The sequence below is a fragment of the Drosophila albomicans genome, chromosome X (genome assembly GCF_009650485.2).
Source record: "Drosophila albomicans strain 15112-1751.03 chromosome X, ASM965048v2, whole genome shotgun sequence".
NCBI classification, from domain to species: domain Eukaryota; kingdom Metazoa; phylum Arthropoda; class Insecta; order Diptera; family Drosophilidae; genus Drosophila; species Drosophila albomicans.
Genome location: NC_047627.2, coordinates 22507272 through 22526512, shown reverse-complemented (window position 1 = coordinate 22526512; position 19241 = coordinate 22507272). Strand labels below are relative to the sequence as shown.

At 41.6% G+C, this 19241-nt stretch overlaps 3 protein-coding genes across 4 annotated transcripts in view; all 3 read left to right on the top strand.

Annotated features, from left to right (window-relative positions):
* The first annotated feature begins 2815 nt into the window (after positions 1-2815).
* LOC117566722 (zinc finger X-linked protein ZXDB) lies at positions 2816-4666 on the top strand. The gene is made up of 2 exons (XM_052002571.1): positions 2816-3856; positions 4234-4666. The coding sequence occupies exons 1-2, from the start codon at positions 2829-2831 to the stop codon at positions 4328-4330; spliced, it is 1125 nt and encodes a 374-aa protein (XP_051858531.1). The 5' UTR covers positions 2816-2828; the 3' UTR covers positions 4331-4666.
* A 247-nt stretch (positions 4667-4913) lies between these two features.
* Positions 4914-17885, top strand: LOC117573657 (phosphatidylinositol 4-kinase alpha). The gene is made up of 10 exons (XM_034257025.2): positions 4914-5313; positions 5637-5847; positions 5914-6993; positions 8504-9002; positions 9653-10618; positions 11783-13557; positions 15760-16676; positions 16739-16927; positions 16991-17237; positions 17461-17885. The coding sequence occupies exons 1-10, from the start codon at positions 5224-5226 to the stop codon at positions 17844-17846; spliced, it is 6360 nt and encodes a 2119-aa protein (XP_034112916.1). The 5' UTR covers positions 4914-5223; the 3' UTR covers positions 17847-17885.
* A 1070-nt stretch (positions 17886-18955) lies between these two features.
* The window catches only part of LOC117577622 (protein kinase shaggy), a 60856-nt gene continuing 60570 nt past the window's right edge, over positions 18956-19241 (top strand). The window contains exon 1 of one of the 2 annotated variants that reach the window (XM_034262486.2): positions 18956-19131. The gene's annotated coding sequence lies outside the window, so the exon portion shown is untranslated. Of the gene's footprint in view, positions 19235-19241 lie in introns of both variants that reach the window. The other variant, XM_052007272.1, reaches the window with a different exon arrangement.

Below are 19241 nucleotides of genomic sequence, written 5' to 3'. Positions count from 1 at the left end.
GCAATCTAGTTACTAAACGAACCTCGCAATAACTATTCCAAGAAAATCGATTAGCTTGCGTTTTGGCATTTGTTAAATTGACTTGGTTACTCGTAACCGCGAGTAAACATGCAACTATTACAACTACATACAACTGAGAGTACTACTCATGAATTTATTGTGCGCATAAATCTGTAACATTTTGCTACAAACGCTTCCTCGACTCGTGCACCGCAAAGATATGCGACATAAATCAGTATCGAAGTCAGCGCTAGAGATGAGCTCGTGTCACGGCCAGACAGCGATGACAAGGGCAAGGACAAGTACGATATTATATAGTGTTGGAAAACAGTGGTAGGAAAATAACTGAATGTATCATTACATAAAACATTTTCAATTTTAACTAAATTTGAAATTATGCAAAATAAATAAGAGCAATGAACGATAAAAATGAAATTGTAAAAGTTAAGTATATATGTAGCTTAAAAATAAATACCAATTTATACTTTAAATAGTGTTGGGAAATAATTAAATGTTTTTCAAGTGTATGTCCAAATCACGCTAAAACAAATCTATTAAGGTTAAGTATATCGCTTAAAATGAAATAAAAGTTCAGACTTTAAAAAAAATAACTAATTTGATATATATTTCAGTATAAGCTAAATTTTAAATTAAATAAAATTAAAAAGCTGGAAATTAGAGATGGTAGTAAAAAAAAAAACTTAATGAATCATTCGACATGTTTTTCAATTTATATAAAATAAATTAGCTAGAAATTAGAAATGAATCATTCGATGTTTTTAAATTATAACTAAATTTGCAATTATGTAAAATAAAAAAAAGACTTGCAATTAGAGATAGGAGTGGAAAACATAGCGTTAGTAAATAGCTCTCTGGTCTTTAATATATTTTCAATTAAATCAAATACTATAAATTATTAATAAAAAATAAATGAATTAGATATGTTTTTAAATTGTAAACAAATTTTAGTAAGTATAACAATTATAAATAACAAGAAAGTTGTGAAATAAGAGCAAAACTCTGACTGTAGCTTTCTTTCTACTTTTACCATCTCTAGTTGCCTTCGTGTCACGCCACAAGGCGGCACATCACTAGCAAAGCCCATCGCTAATAACCGGTCAAGTCCAAAATGTGATACAACAACGCTGCTTTTGTCTGTTACAATTTGCAATGCGACTAGTTTTGTGCCGCCGGCGCCTGTTCAGGAATTGGCCCACGCTGTGTTGTCAGGTCTGGTCAGGTCTACTCGGGTCTGGTCTGCTCGGGTCTGGTCTGCACTTTGCTGGTCTGGGCAGTTGGCCATTCAAAGTAACCGCGACAGCAGCATTCATAACAAGTGTATAAACGATGTGTTCAGTACCGTTTCCTCGACTAGATGACATCCTAGCAAGTGCAATGAAAAAAATAAAATATATATTTAAATCCATTCTATTATATATTATATTAGCATATTACATATACGTATTTATGGAGTATACGTGGCTCTCAATATCAATGTTTTTATTATTATTATTTGAATATATATTATTCAAATAAATAAATAATAATAAAAAGAAATATTAATAAAATATAAGGTGAAGTTTCTTATATTTGTTTTGGTTTTGAATATATATGGCTATATTTATATATTTATATTTGAATATTACGCCTACGCATATGCATTAGTGAATAGAATGAAAATTCCAAATATTTAAATCCATTGCTTTTATGACATGTAAAATACATACTTGTTGTAGGTTTACTCGACTCTAAATCGCAGTTGTACTACATCAAATGGTCACCCTAAACATATCAATCGGTAGAAATTTCAATTCTGCTCATTGTTTTTAACACTTTGATATATACTTTACTTTTCTTTTTACAACCTGCTTGTGTCAAAATATTTAATTGATTGTAGTATGGTCACCCTCAATGCTGACATAAATATTTCATGTGTTGCCTCTTGTTTTAAGGTCTTAAGAATTCTTTTAGTATGTTTGTTTGACACTAGAACGCAGTTCACTTACATCAAATGGTCACCCTAAATACTATATAGCAAAGTGTAGAAATGTTTATATTGTTCACTGTTATTTTATACTTTGACATATATTTAGCTTTTAGCTGTAATTTTTGGCCTGGGTTATGCATTAAAAGTGCAATATGGTCACTCTAAATGTAAAATACTTTGTTTGCTCTTCTTGTTTTTCTATGCTATTTTCGAACTCATTCAGAACATTCAAGTATTCTTATCACTCTCTCTCTCTCTCTCTCTCTCTCTCTCTCTCTGTCTTTCTCTCTCTTTATTAATAATACGTACAACTTTAAATTAACCAAGTTATGGCCACTCTAATTTATTCACTTTGCTCATCTCTTAGGTAAAACTTTGGTTATGCGAGACTTAGGCACAATTTTATTTAATCATTATTATCATAGACATGGTCACTCTAATTTATATTCTTTGCAATCAAATAACGTTGCTGCAGTTGTTGCCACCCCATTTGAAGAGCCTTGACATGTGCAGGGTATAAATAAAAGTAGTTCGCTGTCAGGCTGGATGTGTGACGTGGACGTGGACTTGGACTTGCAATCAATGAATCGTTTGTTTTGTTGCTTTTGTTGTTTTCATGGCGATTAGAGTGACCATTTGTGACATGACATTAACCAGTTCACCCGCTCCACGACTTGCGACTGATTTTGTTTTTTTTTTTTTTGTTATTTGGTCTGGTTTCTTTTTTTTGTTGTTGATATTTTCCTCAACACTTCCGTTTTCCGGTCACCAAAAAACTAAACTGGATTATGGCATGTGGCGATATACATACTATATAAATGCAGTGGCAATCGCCTGGTGGATGAACAAACGTGTCGCAACAACGACGATGGTGACTACACAACGACTCCTTGGCCTCCAGTTGCTGATGCTGCTGCTGCTTTGCCTCTCCGGCAGCATTGCGTCAGCCCAGCAACTGTTAATCGCGCGTCCTCAACGCTCCATCTACGGAGCACCTCCGTTAGGTCCATCGGGACCGCCGACATCGTTGGGCTGGAACAGCGTGGGCAGCTTTAGTCCGTTGAGTTTCGGTCACATGACCAAGGATGAGCTGTTGACGCTCCTCGAAGCCTGGCAAGAAGTGGAGGAGGAGAGTGCCCCACCACCGACGCCAGCGCCTGAGCCCGTGGAGAAACCAGCTCCACCACCACCGCCAAAGCGTCCGATTCGCCCGCCTCCACGCCCGCGTCCAACGGCGCCGCCAGCAGCTGGAGGCGGAGGAGGAGGCGGAGGTGGAGGTGCTGCAGTGCCGCCGCCTGGCACGCCGGTGACAGTGCGTCTGCCCGCCTTTGTGCCCATACAACTATCCGCCATGTACACACCACCGCTGGCTGTAATTGGCGGAGGAGGAGGCGGAGGAGGAGGAGCTGCAGCTGCTGCAGCGGCGGCGGCTGCTGGAGGAGGAGGAGGAGGCGGCGGAGGTAATGGAGGAGCAGCTGCCGCTGCTGCTGCTGCAGCTGCTGGCGGTGGAGGAGGAGGCGGAGGAGGAGGAGGAGCAGGAGGTGGAGCTGGAGCCGCCTTAACTTTCGACAGCGATTTTCCCGACATCGATGATGAGGATGCAGCGCAGCCGCGTCTCTTCCGCTACATGCAACTGCCCATGACGATGGCGCGTCCGCAACCTCAACCTCAACCGCATCCACGCGCCGCAGCGCCTCCGTCGTCGTCGCATGTGATGCGCAACACGCTGGAGAGCGTGGACGCTGGCCTTGCGCCGCTCTCGAATTTCGTCAATGTCAAATCGAAGACGGCGAACTTTAGGCCGCCAATGAGTCTGCCCATTAAGCCGCCGACGCCATCGACATTTCAGGGACCAGTCATAAGACCCAGGTGAGAATAGTCAATAAATAACCGGGAGCTGCTATTTTTATGTTCAATACTTTGAGTGAAGTTGTACCCACAATGCAAACTTATGGGATACTTCGATTAGTCGGGTACTGCTATTTTAATGTTCAAGGCAATTTGTTACTTTGAATGAAGTTGTATCACAATGCAAACTTATACGACACCTTCATTAGCCGGATACTGCTATTTTATTGTTCAAGACAATTGCCTACTTTGCGTGAAGTTGTACCACAATGAGTGCTCAACATTATTTTAGAATTGTTTTTCTTGTTTATTTTTCAATTAGAACTTTAATTTAAAACAATTATTTTGCTCTTCGTTAAACAATATTTTATATTCTATATATTTGTTCATTTTGTCAGATTTCTGGTGCCGCCATCGCTGCCGTATCTGGCCAATGCCCCAGGGCCGCTGGAGCTGGTGCCATCCTCGCAGATCATTGGCGATTGGCGCGAGTAAATCCCAAAGGCCATCATCCACCTTTAATTTTTTTTATATATGATACATATACATATTTTTTTTGTTTAGTTAATAAGCACAAACATATTAATATTTATAAGCACAGCGGAAAACATTTCAAATATGTGCAATATTTTCAAATATTGTCAGTATTATTTAAGCAAACAGCGAACCGACTTTTACATTCACATTCAAATTTTCGCGGGTATTCGTGCAGCTTAACGAAGTAGTTAAGCGCCGGCAACTTAACGAATGCCAAGAAATGTACAAAAATGCATAATAATATATTCATTCGACTGTAAATAACAACATTAATTTAAATATATATATAAACATTAATTAAATGTGTAACTTTTATTGAAATTTAAATTCATTTTAAGAACTTGGCGAAGCGGTTAACCGCTGGCAACACAATTATTTAACACTGATTGCCACAGCTGACAGGACGTGAGGAGCCATTTGACGTGTGGAGCAACTGTTGCTGTTGCAGCCCAGCTGCAAAAGCGTTGCCCATACACACTCGCCATTGCAACTAGCTGGCAACGCCGCCATCGCCATTGAGTACTAAGGCCAGCCAAGTACTCGATGCTTGCGATAGCAAAACAATAAAAATTTCGAACGATTTGGACGATGACGAACGCGACGTTTAATGGAGTCAACAACAATATTTAAAAACATATCCCAATTAAAACAAACTCATTAGCGAGCGTACGAACTCCGCGCGTGTGTGTGTGTGTTTAAAGTCGAAAAAAAGAAATAAACGAAAAGTGTGTGTGTGTGTGCGCAAAGTAGTTGGAAACTGTGCAAATTACGGAACTAAGAGCGTGGCAGAGGAGCGGCAGGAAGAGTGTGGAGGAGGAGCGGAAGAAGGAGGCGGGAGGGGTGTCTAGAAGATGAGCGCCTCGGACAAATATACGTATCAGCGGACAGTGCTGTGTTTGGCCCGCGTGCTCGCTGGCATTCAGCCTACGCCATGGGACAAGGTTCGTATGTGATGGAGAGGAGGTCGTGGGTCGAATGACCAACGTTGGGGGTGGGGAGGGGGAAGCGGAAGTGCACAGCTGACCAGGGTGAAGGTGAGGGTGAGAGTGGGGCCGGTGGCGGGGGCGAACTGCGTTTAGGCAAATTGAAAATCGAATATTTCGCGCAACTAACGTTGACCTTGGGCAGCCAACAGACATGCGTGTAGTGTGGACACCCCAAAGCGGACGGCGGGGGCGGTGAGAGTGTTGTTATCGTGTTATCGCCGTGTCCCCTATTGACCTTTGCTATATCTATCTCTCTTTCTCTCCCTCTCTCGGTGCAGGTGCAAACGCTCTTTCGGTATTGCCCACAAGAGAATGCCTCTGGAGTCTTTTGCCTCGATTCACGTGCCCAGGATGCTGTGGTTGCATTGGGCATTTACTTTCTGGAAGGCGGCTGCCAGCATGAGGCACAAATTGTGCCCTATTTGCTGCGCTTGGCCAAGAGTTTGCCCAAGGCGCGCATCCACGATGAGCGCACCACCAAACTGGAGCGTAAGTCCCTGAGTTAATCCTCTCCAGCAATCCCGTGTAATCTACATCTACTACTTTCTCTTTTAGGTGTGCGCATACCCGCGGCTGAGAAGTTTAGCTTCTGCCTGAACACCCTGCTCTCGGACATAGCTGCCAAATGTCCGGATTCACGGGAGGAGATCATACTCAATCAGGTGGAAACGCTGGGCACACTGGCGAACATTGTGAAGCCGAGCAAGGATGGCAACAACTCGACCCCTTCGCCGCTGGTGCTGTGCAATGCAACGGTGCCGCTGCTCTTCGGTTTGGCCCGCTCGATGGGTCGCTATGCCAGCCACGATCCGCCGCTGTTGTGTCGCATCTTTCCACCCGAACAGTTGCCCATTATGCGGGGCAGTGCGGTGGGCAGCAGCGGCATCGGTGGCAGCAGCAATTCGAATGGTTCGTTTAGCAGCAGCGAACGCTTGGCCACGACACAATTTCGTCCCATCATCCCGAGATCGATGTCGGGCAGCTTGGCGGCCCATCAACAGACCGCTGTAGCATCGCAGGACGAGCAAGGCCGTTTGCGGAGTAGCATCAATGGCAAACAGAAGCCTTCGCTGCAAAGTTACTTCTCGGTGCCGTACGATCCACGCACACATTTCTTCACCCGCTACGGCTCCAGTTTCAATCAATTTCCCCACATGCGGGTGAACAACGTTTGCGAGTCCCCAAGCAAATCGGGCGGAAAGCCACCGATGTATCGTGTTCCTCCGTTTCCCATACAACATCTGCAGACGATATTTGCGGTGTCGAAGAAACTGCTGACAAAGGATACGCTCGAGTATCTGGATGAGCTGGGCAGCGATATATTCTCGTTGCACTTGAATACGGGCAATTGCTACAAGAGTTTCTCGGAGATGTTGAATCTGGTGTTGGTCACGTTGTTGCGTGAGTTGTTGCAACATCAGGTCGATTTGCCCGCTCCGTTCACCAAGGATGTCCAGGAGTTTGTCAAGCGTCTGTTTCTCAATGGCCAAACGGAGCTGCAGAACAAGCAGCAGGATCAGGAGCGCGAGCGACGCGAGGAGAACGGAATTGCTGTTGTCAACAAATACAAAATCAATGTGATGGCCAATGCGGCGTGCGTTGATCTCCTCGTTTGGGCCATTCGCGATGAGACGGGTGCGTATTGTGTGCCATCTCTAATTCTAACTAACTCACACATCTCTAGGTTGAGCTATCGAATGCTTAGCAGCTGAGGCTTGTGCGCAGGCAGCAAAGAGAGATCGAGAGAAAGAAAGAGAGAAAGTCCGTCTGATTGTCATTCGAGAATTAGCTATTTTGTGTTTTTGTTTAGTAAGATTTTTCCTACATTTTACTACAGCAATAATGTATTCCTTTCTTTTAATTATTTTAATCGTCTGCCTTATAATATTAGTAACAGTTTTGCCAATCCAAAACTGCCAACAAAAATATCTCCAAATGTGTTTAAGACCTTGTTTACAATACGCTTTGTAATTAGAAGTTCATTATATGGGCTTCAGCAACCATTCGTCGAAAATAGATTAGATTAGTATTAGTACTACATTTTATAGTTTCCTCAATATTACTTACTTTCAATGATAAAAAATAATAGTTTATTTGTAGTTGTAAATTTTATAGTTTTTTCAATATTATTCTCTTTCTGTGATAATAATAACAGATTATTTGTTAAAAAGCATTAACAGCTAAAACATTCAAATGAATTCATAAAAAAAGACTTCTAAAATGAGCTACAAAAGAAATTTCTACAAATACTCACTAAATTAAAAACAATATTGATTATACTATTTCCGAAATTCTCGCCGAGAAACTTAAACTAACTAAAAAGAGGTTTCGTTGGCGTGGAATTTTGCTAAAACATATTTCAAAATTATATCCAGCTGAAGCTTTAAAATGAATTCATAAAAGTCACTTCGGTAAACTAATATTGTTGAACTTCTTTTTCAATTTAGGAAAACAAAATAGGAAAAGTTATTGTATAAGATTATATTTGTGAAATTTTTGTCAAGATTCTTTGAAGTCAAACTAATTTAAACGAAAGGAAGTACAATATGCTAATATTATTGAAAAAGTCGGTAAATTTAAGGTATATAATTTAAGAAGTTTCAAATTTATATATCTGCGATGCTTTAGCGCAAAATACCTTTAATTGAGAATTACATATGTTTACATCTCAGATATTTATCTGAGCTCTACGATTCTGCTGCCTGAACACAAGGTGTAAAAGAGGAGCTTAATTTTGGTGCTGGTTTTTTCATTTTTTTTTTTGTATCAATTCTTTTGAGTTCCTTGAGTTGATACGGAATATTTTTACAGTTGACGTCGACTATAACGTGCCATCCTTGCAAAATGGCTTGCATTTTTTATTGAAGAAAGGTCAAGAGCAGTTCCCAGTTGTTGCGTTTATTTTCGTTCCTATTGTTTTCTTTTCTTTTTTCTTCTTTTTTTTTGTGTTCTCGTTGCTTTCACGGCATGTGCGAAACACACAACACACACGAAACAATAAAAAAAAAAACACGCACACCGTTCAGATCAGTTTTGATTTTGCATGAACTCGTTCGAGTCCTCAATTTGTTTTCTATCCCCAAAGAAGGAAAAACTTGAATAGAAATTTCCAAACTAACTTTGTTTTGTTTTCTCATCAACACAGAGGCGGATAAATTGTGCGGTCGCCTGTCTCAGAAACTGAATCTGGTGCTCAGCCACAAGATCGTCATGGATCACATGCCCCTGCTGATGGTCTGCCTGGAGGGATTGGGGAAGCTGGCGCAAAAGTTTCCCAACATTGCCGGCACCTCGATCTCGTATCTGCGCGACTTTCTCGTCGATCCGAGTCCCATCTTGGGCAAACTTCATGCACATGCAATGCAAACGCTGGCGCTGCAAAAGAAGGAGAAGGAACAGACGCCATTCAAGATTGTTGTCCAGCATTCGGATTCCCGTTCCGTTGTCGACATCTTTGGCGACAATCAGAAGCAGGCCGGCGCCACAGGACGCAGCGGTTATGCCGCCTTCGAGGCACTGCGCGATGCCGCCATTGAGAATCTATCGATTGCGCTGAGAGCGGCGCACACGCTGGATCAGTTCTGTGTCCCGGCATTGGTGGCCAACGTATCCAATCGTCTCTTCACCGCCGAGAAGCATGAGAGGTGAGTGCTCTTGTAGAGAACTGTATTTATTCTTCTGTCTTCTTTCAAAATACTAAGATATACCGAAGGTTATATTTGGTATATCGAAATATACTAGTCGAGTGTGCTAAACAATGCGGTATTATAAAAATATACATTTTATATATCGATTTGTCATTAAATTTCAAATACCGTTGCGCAAAAAATATACCAGACTCTTAAAATATGTTAGCTTCTGTCCCTCTTCATAATAAATACAAGTAGGAAAAATGTTGACGAGTGTGCTTGAATGTGAGACACACGGTACCAATGTTCAATGATAGCAAAACAATGCGCGTTATAATATTTTCAAATATACCGACCAAATACTAAAATATGACACACAGTATATGATCTACATATATCTAAATACAACTGCATTCAAAATATACCGAAGAGTATAAAATATACCAGATTACCTTTGTCAATATACTATTGCATTCAAAATATACCATAGTGTACAAAATATACCAGATTACCTATATCAATATGTCACTGCATACTCAAAATATACCACAAAGTACAAAATATACCATATTGTCAACCCAAAATTGAAGATGCTTACTTCATTTTATGTTCACTTAACCTTATTGCACTCTTCTAATATATTCTCCCGTTTTGCGATCTTTCAGCGAATCGACGCTGGTCAGCCTGAACATCATTGTGATGCTGGGCCATGTGGCCGTCGCTCTGAAGGACACCTCGAAGACAACGCAGAACATACTGCAGTTCTTCATACAGCGCTTCTGCAAAGTGCCATCGGAGCAGAACGCACTGATTGTCGATCAACTGGGTTGCATGATCATCTCGCAGTGTGAGACGCACATCTTCGATGAGATCATGAAGATGTTTTCACGTGTCACGGTGCAATCGGCATCGTTGGCCTACAATTCGGATCCGGAGCATCGAAAGCAATTCCATCATGTGTCCGATGCTGTGGTGAATGCTTTGGGGAATATTGCAGCGAACATTCAGGGCGATGCAGAGATGTTGGAGCTGTTGGGCAAACTCTTGGAGTTGTTTGTGCAAATTGGTCTGGATGGCGAGCGTTCGTATGACAATACGCCGGGGGCACAGAAGGCGAGTTCGCGTGCCGGAAATTTGGGCATGCTGATACCCGTGATTGCTGTGCTCATGCGTCGCCTGCCGCCGATTAAGAATCCCCGCCAGCGTCTGCACAAACTCTTCAAGGACTTTTGGGCCTATTGCGTTGTCATGGGCTTCACCAATGCCCGTCTCTGGCCAGCCGATTGGTATCAGGGTGTCCAACAGATTGCTGCCAAATCGCCGTTGCTCATCTCACAGACAGCGCACAAATCCGACATGCGTGAGCTCAACTATACGCTGGCCATTAAAAGTGATTCGGTTAATGAGCTGCGCAGTCAGATTCTTGTGCTGCTCGAGCATTCGTCCGACAATGTCGCTGGCTCTATTAATAAGCTAACCTTTGCCCAGTGCACGTATTTGTTGAGTGTCTATTGGCTCGAGATGCTGCGCGTCGAGAATGCTGATGAACCCAGTTTGGAGCCCATCATGAGTTACCTTTGTGACACCGCGCTGCAGAAGGACAAGACGGGCATCTGGCAGTGCGTCAAGTGGTGAGTGAAGAGGTGAAGACAAGCGAAAGAAGGAGCAAGAACCGCAGTCTACCTTTAAGTGTCAAATCTTTGATTCTTAATCTATAGTTAAAGGCAGCTTGCAGTTAAATTTTGAACTAGTCTCAAAACTCTGTATTAAAGTGCAACGAAAGTATTTGTAGAGGAGTCTGTTTAATCAGTTAAACTAGTCAGGGATTTGATACGACTCGTTATTTAAGATTTAGTTAAATAGAGCTTTTATTTAACTCATAGAAAGATAAGGTTGTTTAGTACGATTGTCAAGTACTTTAAGTGATCATCAATTTTAGTTGAAGTATAATATCTTTTACACTCAGTATATTCTTTTATACTTAGTATATTTATCTATCAACTCTGTATCACAGTAACTAGTTCGATTGTCCAACTAGTCTTTTAGGCGTCATCATCATTATTAGTCGAAGTCACCTTTTATCATATACTCTATTATATTATTTTATACCTAGTATATTCCCGTATACTTAGTATATTCTTTTATACTTAGTATATTTTTCTACCAACTTTGTATTGTAGTAAGAAGAAAGTAGCAAATGAAGTAAAGTATTTCAAAACTGCGTGGCAACACTTTTCACAGTAATTTGATAAATTTATAACTCAAAGATTGTTTGAAGACAGCTTTTATATTAGTCTTGGCTAATGAATTTACATAACTATCAAGCCTGCATTTAAAAAGACAGAAATCAGTATGAATAGAAGTACATAATTAGTTTAGTCAATGATTTTATAGACTTATTTCAGCATCTATAAGTATATTGCACATTGCATAGCAAATTAATTTTAGTTAAAGCATTGTGTAGAGAGTCCACAATTTTGTGTAGTATTGTTTTGGTTTTTCCATTAACCTTTAGCTTGATCTTTAAATGTTGTTTTGGTATAGCTTTATTAACAGCTGTTTTTATGTTTACGATTATTATTATGTATTTATTTAATTATTATTATTTTTGCATCAAAGCTTTATGTAATTCATTAGAAATCATTTAGGTCTTAGACTAAATGCATTCTGAAATGGAAACCTCTTTAGATGTCTAAGAATTCTTTTACTCTCTCCACGCTTGCTCGCTACTCCTTAAATGAAATTCCTATACCTCTTACAAACTTTAGCTAATCTCCCTCACTCTCCACTTTTAGCGTCGCCGACCAGGTGTTTGAGAAGTTCCGGAATGTGCTCTACGCCCACGACGAGATACGGGAGAAGGTGCTCGAGTCGCAAGCAACGCTGCTGTTGGTCTACTTCAATCACATCCACAAACAGATACAGTTGGTTGCCGATCAGTATCTCTCCCAACTCGTGGATCGCTTTCCCCATCTGCTGTGGAATCGTCGGGTGCTGTGGTGCATGCTTGACATATTGCAACTTCTGGCTTATTCCCTCTCGCTCGATCCCAACGAGGAGACGCCAACGTTACGGGTCGTCTCAACGCCGTACACGTTGCAGCTGATGGACTCGCTGCCGGCACGGGAGTTGCGACTGAAAGATTTCGCCGACCGATGTCAGGGGATTGTGAATGAGGCAATGAAATGGGCGCCACGCTCAACCCGATCGCATTTGCAGGAGTATCCCAATCAGATACCGACGCCAGTGCTTGCCCATCACAGTGGACTGGCACTTGCCTTCGATTCGGTGGTGAACAGCGGGACATTGCATCCGGGGAATACGCTGAGCAGCCTGAGCAAGCGCCCGAGTTGCGTCAACTCGGACACCCCGCGATTTGTCAGCGTTCTTTGCTTGCGGAGCAAATACGCCGGCGAGATAAGCGGACTGCTGTCGGTGCTCAGTGAGCAGGATAAAGCGGGACTCGCTGAACGCTTGGTGAAGGATGTTTGGGGCGCGTGTGCGGAGAAGAGCGATGCCAGGCATCGCGGCGCTTTGTGGCGTGCCACAGCGTATTTGATCATCTGCGCTGAGATCGATCGGAAACTTTTGCATGCGGTGGCAAGTTCACAGCTTGAATTGTTCACCGAGTCCGCCATGGAGACGGCCGTCGAGTGCTGGCAATGGGTGTTGACGGCACGACAGGATTTGGAGTTGTGTTTTATTCAGGAGATGGTTAGCGCCTGGCAGACCACCTTCGAGAAGCGGATGGGTTTGTTCGCCTGGGAAATGGAAATCACACATCCTCTTGCTGCGTACGAAGGTTGCAAGCTGGTTAGCAAACCGATATTGATTGCACCGCATTTGATTTGGCTCCAGCTGCTCTCCGAGATGGTCGACACTGCCAAGTATTGCAATCGCGACAAGGTGGAAATGTTCTGTCTGCTCCTGCATCGATGTCTCCCCATCCTGAAGAGCAGTCGACAGAATCGTCAGGTGGCCACGGTCGGTTGTCGGTTCAAGCTGTTGCAATGCGGTCTGTCGCTGCTGCAGGGCAACACGATACCCAAATCGCTGGCACGGAACATTCTACGGGAGCGCATCTATTCGAATGCCTTGGATTACTTTTGCGGTCCGCCGACGTGTCCGAATCAGAGTCGCGAACAGCTGCTCGAGGACATTTTGATATTGTTAAAGTTCTGGCAAACGATGCGCAGCGAAAAGAAGCATCTGGTCACCTCAGAGGTGGGTGACTATGACATCACCAGCGCCTCGGTTAGCTCAACCCAAATGCTGGCGGTGCGCAATAACCCAGAGACCGCATCCCTCATCAGCGGCGGTGCTGATTATGGACGATCGATGAGTGCCACGGGCAACACCGGAGGCGGAGGATGGTACAATACGATACCGCATTCGACGTCGACGCTTTCGAAGCGTTCGAATCGATCGAAGCGACTGCAGTACCAGAAGGATTCGTACGACAAGGATTACATGAAGAAGCGCAATCTGATATTGGAGCTGCTCGCCGTTGAGCTCGAGTTTCTCATCACGTGGTACAATCCCAACAGCCTCACCGACCTCATTGTGCCAGGTAAGCTAAGCTAAGAAAGTAAAGTTCTATCGTTGTCAGTTGTCAATGAATCAATCAATCAGTCGGTTTATTTTGAGCTTCTATCAAAGTGAAATTGTGTAGCTCTTAAATATTACTTGAAAGGGAAAAATTTCAATGTCAGTCAGTTAATCAATCGGTTTACTTAAGCTTTTATGAAATTAAATTTGTTCAGCGCTTCAACTATTTGGTGTGTATTTTGCTTAGTCTTTTTCTCTTTCAATGTCAGTCAATCAATCAATCAATTAGTTATCTCAGTTATATCAGCTTTTGTGAAATTGAATTTAGTTAGTGCCTTAACTATTTTTGTGTTGCTTTTTTATAAAATATGTACTAAATACCTTCAATAATTTGATCTGCATTTTGTTTAGCCTTCTTCTCTTTCAATGTCAGTCAATCAATCAGTCAGTTTATTCTAGCATTTAGTCTCCAACTTTGTCAATTAGATTCATTTAGATTCATTAATCAGCTTCGTCGGTCAATTGGTTAACTTTACCTAACTATGTATTCAATCATGATTGTAAGCCATTAGTTATTGTACATCAATCAAAAATCAATCGGCCCCAGCTTTGCATTCATTTACTCGTTCAGCAAGCCAGTCTTCAATTTGCATTTCCCATCTTTTATCGTCGGATCTTTCATTAAATTCATTCAGTTATTCATTTATCACTTTAATTAAGCAGTTAAACAATCTAAAGTTACCAATCAAACATTAATTGGTCGGAGATTCTATTCATTTACTAAAACAGTATAGAAATCTGCATATCAAATTCATAATTTTAACATCAATGGATCGGAGATTTCGTTCATTTACTGAAATTGTAAACAAATCTGTTTATCTAATCTTATCAATCAGTTTTATAAGCATTCTGCTTATGTATTGTCAATCATGACAACAAAATGATGAACAATTGTTCAAATTTAGTCCTCAATTCTTTGCTCTCAAGCTTCAATCTTTGCTCTCTTCAATCAAACATCAATCGTTTTTAGCATTCAGTTTGTCTTCAATCCACCTTATTTTATATTTTTTATTTATTTTGGCATCACTTTGCTTATGTCAAATAATTACTGCTACTTCAAATGACAACATCAATCTCGCTCATTCATTCCACTGCCAATGAATCATCGTTGTGCTCTCACTCACTCGTTTGTGACTCACATTCACCTCCAATTATTCGCTTCAATTGAGTTGAAACGAGTTGCATCATCGCTCTCGACAATGATTTATGACTATTGCCTATTTTTAGATTTCCTTGAAATTGTTTAGCGCTTAAACTATTTTTGAATTGCTTTCTTATAAAATATGAACTTTCATTAGTTTGGTTTTCATTTTACTTAGTCTTTTTCTCTTACATCGGTACACTTGAAGTTGATTTATATACTGTCACAAATTATTACCATATTTTAAACATTTCTTTTTTGTTGCTATATTCGTAAATGTTTTCATTTAACTTTTGCTTTTGCATTTTATTTTGTTGCCGCGTTCGTAGATGTTTTCGAGGCATTTAATAACTGTTAATTAGTTTTTTTTGTCTTTCCTTTTTGTCATTTCGCTTTTATTCTCGCTTTCGTAAACGTTATACAGTCACTTTTTATTTGCATTCACATATATGAACGTTTCACTGTCTTTCTTACACTTTGCAATTAAATTTCGAGTTCTTTGCAACTTTTCTTCATCGTTTTATTAACATATTTGCTTTTTAGTAAAATTTTAGAGAGTCTCTCGCACTTTGTAGTTGTATTTACTATATCTTCTATCTTCAATTCGTTAACGTTTTACAGTTAGCTTCGCACTTTGTAATTATATGAAGTTTTTTTTCTACATTTTCTGTGTGGGTCTTTATTCTCCTCTAGTAGAATTCATAATCGTTTTACTGCAGCTTCACTTCTTGACGCTTTCCTCTTTATAGTCACATTCGTAAATGTTCCACTGGCAGCAGCGTCTATTTTATCTATTCAGTTTTTCTCTCTCGCTCGCTCTTAGCAGTCAACTCGCTTTCTGCACTATCTCCAATCGTAATCGATTTACTGGCAGCTTAGGTTTTCATGCATTCCTTTTTACAGTCGCATTCGTAAACGTTCCGTTCTACTTTGTTTTCTTCTCCCACTCGCTCTTGCTTGCTGCACTATATCCGTCTTGCTCTTACTCATGTTGTGCTGTCTCTCTCTCTCTCTCTTCCGCAGGCGAGGAACAGATCACAGAGTGGCGCAATCGCCCCTATAAACCGAATGTATGGCGCGACTACGCTCGCCTCGCCTGGTGCTATAATCCGGCGCTCGCAGTCTTCCTGCCGCAGCGCATCAAGAACGCCGAGACGATCGACGAGGAGGTCTCGCGTCTCGTCTGCTCCGATCCGATTGCCGTGTGTCACATACCCGAGGCTCTCAAATATTTGTGCACCACCAAGAATCTGCTGCAAGAGAGTCCCGATCTTGTGTACATTCTCTCCTGGTCTGCCGTAACACCGATCCAAGCGTTATCGTACTTCTCACGTCAGTATCCATCGCATCCGTTGACCGCACAGTATGCGGTGAAGACGCTCAGCTCGTATCCGGCGGAGTCGGTGCTGCCGTATATCCCGCAATTGGTGCAAGCGTTGCGACACGATACGATGGGCTATGTGGTGGAGTTCATCAAGAACATATCGAAACGTTCGCAGATTGTGGCACATCAATTGATCTGGAATATGCAGACGAACATGTACATGGACGAGGATCAATTGCATCGTGATCCCAATCTGTACGAGGCTCTCGATCAGCTCACCCAGAATATAATTGCCTCGTTCTCGGGCGCTGCGAAACGTTTCTACGAACGCGAATTCGATTTCTTTGGCAAAATCACAGCAGTGTCCGGTGAAATTCGCTCCTTCCCCAAAGGCATTGAGCGGAAGAACGCTTGCTTGGCGGCCTTGAGTCGCATCAAGGTGCAGTCGGGTTGTTATCTACCCTCGAACCCCGAAGCGATGGTCTTGGATATTGAATACAGCAGCGGCACACCGATGCAGAGTGCAGCCAAGGCGCCGTATTTGGCGCGTTTCCGTGTCTATCGCTGCGGCATCACCGAGCTGGAGACACGTGCCATGGAGGTGTCCAATAATCCCGTAAGTTTTACCTTTAATATACTAGTTTGCCAACTCAATTCTTAAAATATTCTCTTTAATAGAACTCCCAGGAGGATGCGCACATGACGCTGGGCGTGGAATCGTGGCAGGCGGCCATCTTTAAGGTGGGCGACGATGTGCGTCAGGATATGCTCGCCCTTCAGGTGATCACCATCTTTAAGAATATCTTCCAACAAGTCGGTCTCGATCTGTTCCTGTTCCCCTATCGCGTGGTCGCCACAGCACCCGGTGTAAGTAGCTCAAAGTCACACAAAATTTGAGATTGATTTTAAAACTAAATTTGATATCTTTAGTGTGGCGTCATTGAGTGTGTGCCCAATGCCAAGTCACGGGATCAGCTGGGCAGACAAACAGATTCGGGACTATCCGAGTACTTCCAGCATCAGTATGGCGATGAGAGCTCCAAGGAATTTCAGGCGGCACGCGCCAACTTTGTTAAATCAATGGCCGCCTATTCCCTCATCGGTTATCTGTTGCAAATCAAGGATCGACATAATGGCAACATTATGATTGACAAGGACGGACACATAATACACATAGGTAAGGAGCAGACGCTGATGTGATTTATATTTATTGAGCTGTATAACAGTTTGTATAACAGTATTACAGTTTGTATACCACATTTCATAACAATTGACAATTGTTTATTTTGTTGTTTAACAGTTTATATAACAGTTTATACACATTGCATTAGTTTATATAACCATATAACAGTTTATACACTTTGCAACACTGACACCGATTATAACCCTTTGTTTTACAGATTTTGGCTTCATGTTTGAATCATCTCCCGGTGGCAACATCGGTTTCGAGCCCGACATGAAACTCACCGACGAAATGGTTATGATCATGGGCGGCAAAATGGAGGCGCCCGTCTTCAAATGGTTCTGCGAGCTGTGCGTTCAGGCCTTCCTCGCTGTGCGACCGTATCAGGATGCCATCGTTTCGCTGGTATCCCTGATGCTGGACACCGGTCTGCCCTGCTTCCGAGGGCAGACGATCAATTTGCTGAAGCAACGTTTTGTGGCCACCAAGAACAACAAGGAGGCAGCCGCCCATATGCTGGCTGTTATACGCAATTCGTATCAGAATTTCCGTACACGTACCTACGACATGATCCAGTACTATCAAAACCAGATTCCCTACTAAACCACATCCGAAAAAGGAATGGGCGTCATACTTACAAAGCAGGGAGAACAGGGCTGGGCTTGGTTTATTCCTCCCACTATTTCCTCGTATACTATTATTATTATTTTTTCGTTTGTTATTTGCGGGTTTCGGGAATTCACATTGCTAGCCAAATGCTGTATTATTAATCTTATATTATATTACTGTGAATGTATTGTGTGTATTTTGGGCGAAACCTCTTAAATTCTTTTCTGGGCGATTTTTTTTCCTTTTTAACTATGTAATTTATTAGTGTTATTTTTGTGTTTGTTTTCTATTTGTTTTGTCGAATTTGAGAGCAGCTGTTACGAAGTTTTCGAAGATTTTACGATGCATACTAAATCAATTATAGGCGCAATATGTTGTACAATGTATTTGTTACCTACATATATACGTATACACGAAGCATATTACTTAACATTACTTATATATATACATAAATATATATGCGATATACATATAATAACGGGGCAATTGAAAATATATAACACCCACAGAAATAATTCCATATTTAAAACGAAGCGAAGTAAACCTATATAAAAATTATTTATCTAATTGTAAAACATAACCACTGTGTAATTATCCATATATGTGTACATATATAAATAGTACATATATACGTATTATACCCATATTTTTTTCCTCGTTGCAAAACAAACCAATGTTGAAATATACAAGCTAATTTGCATTGTTTGTTGGACAAAAAAAAAACAAATTCGAATTTTATTTTACATTTTGAATGTTGGCGCGCACTGCAGATAAAACAGCACTGGAGAGTGGCCAATGAATTGGAATGCCTACAATATACCAATATCGGATAAAAAGGGCAGCTCGAAAAATACCGCTATAGGAATACTGGTCACTTTCAAGTATATTTTGAAAAGATGTATTTATTTTTTCCATCTCTCTTCCACTACAGCAAAGGGTGCATTTGCTTCACCACTCGGCTGTTAAGTAACAGTGCGGCGCAACGGAATGTTAGGCGCATGGTTGCGTTGGCAGGCCAGTGTTGGGCAGCGTGCGCTGCGATTGAGTTGAGTTGAGATTGGATAAGAAGAAGCATCAAGCAGCAGACGGGCTAGCAGCAAAGAAGCTAAAAGTACGCCTACAATATCGAATAATTATCGTGCAATGTTCTTCTATTCATTATCATTCGTTTGCTTTCGCACTTCATTCGTCGTTTAGTTGCTTCTCATACACGAAACGAACGTGAACGTGGTACGTGAAACGCGCGGCGCAAAATTTATTTTTTTCGTTTAGTGAAAGTGTAAGTAGTGTTGTTGTTGTTGTTGCAGTACTAGCAGCAGCAGCAGTAGCGACGTTTTGTGCACAATACACACACGGCCGCCATATTAAAATGGCAAAAAAAGGTAGTCG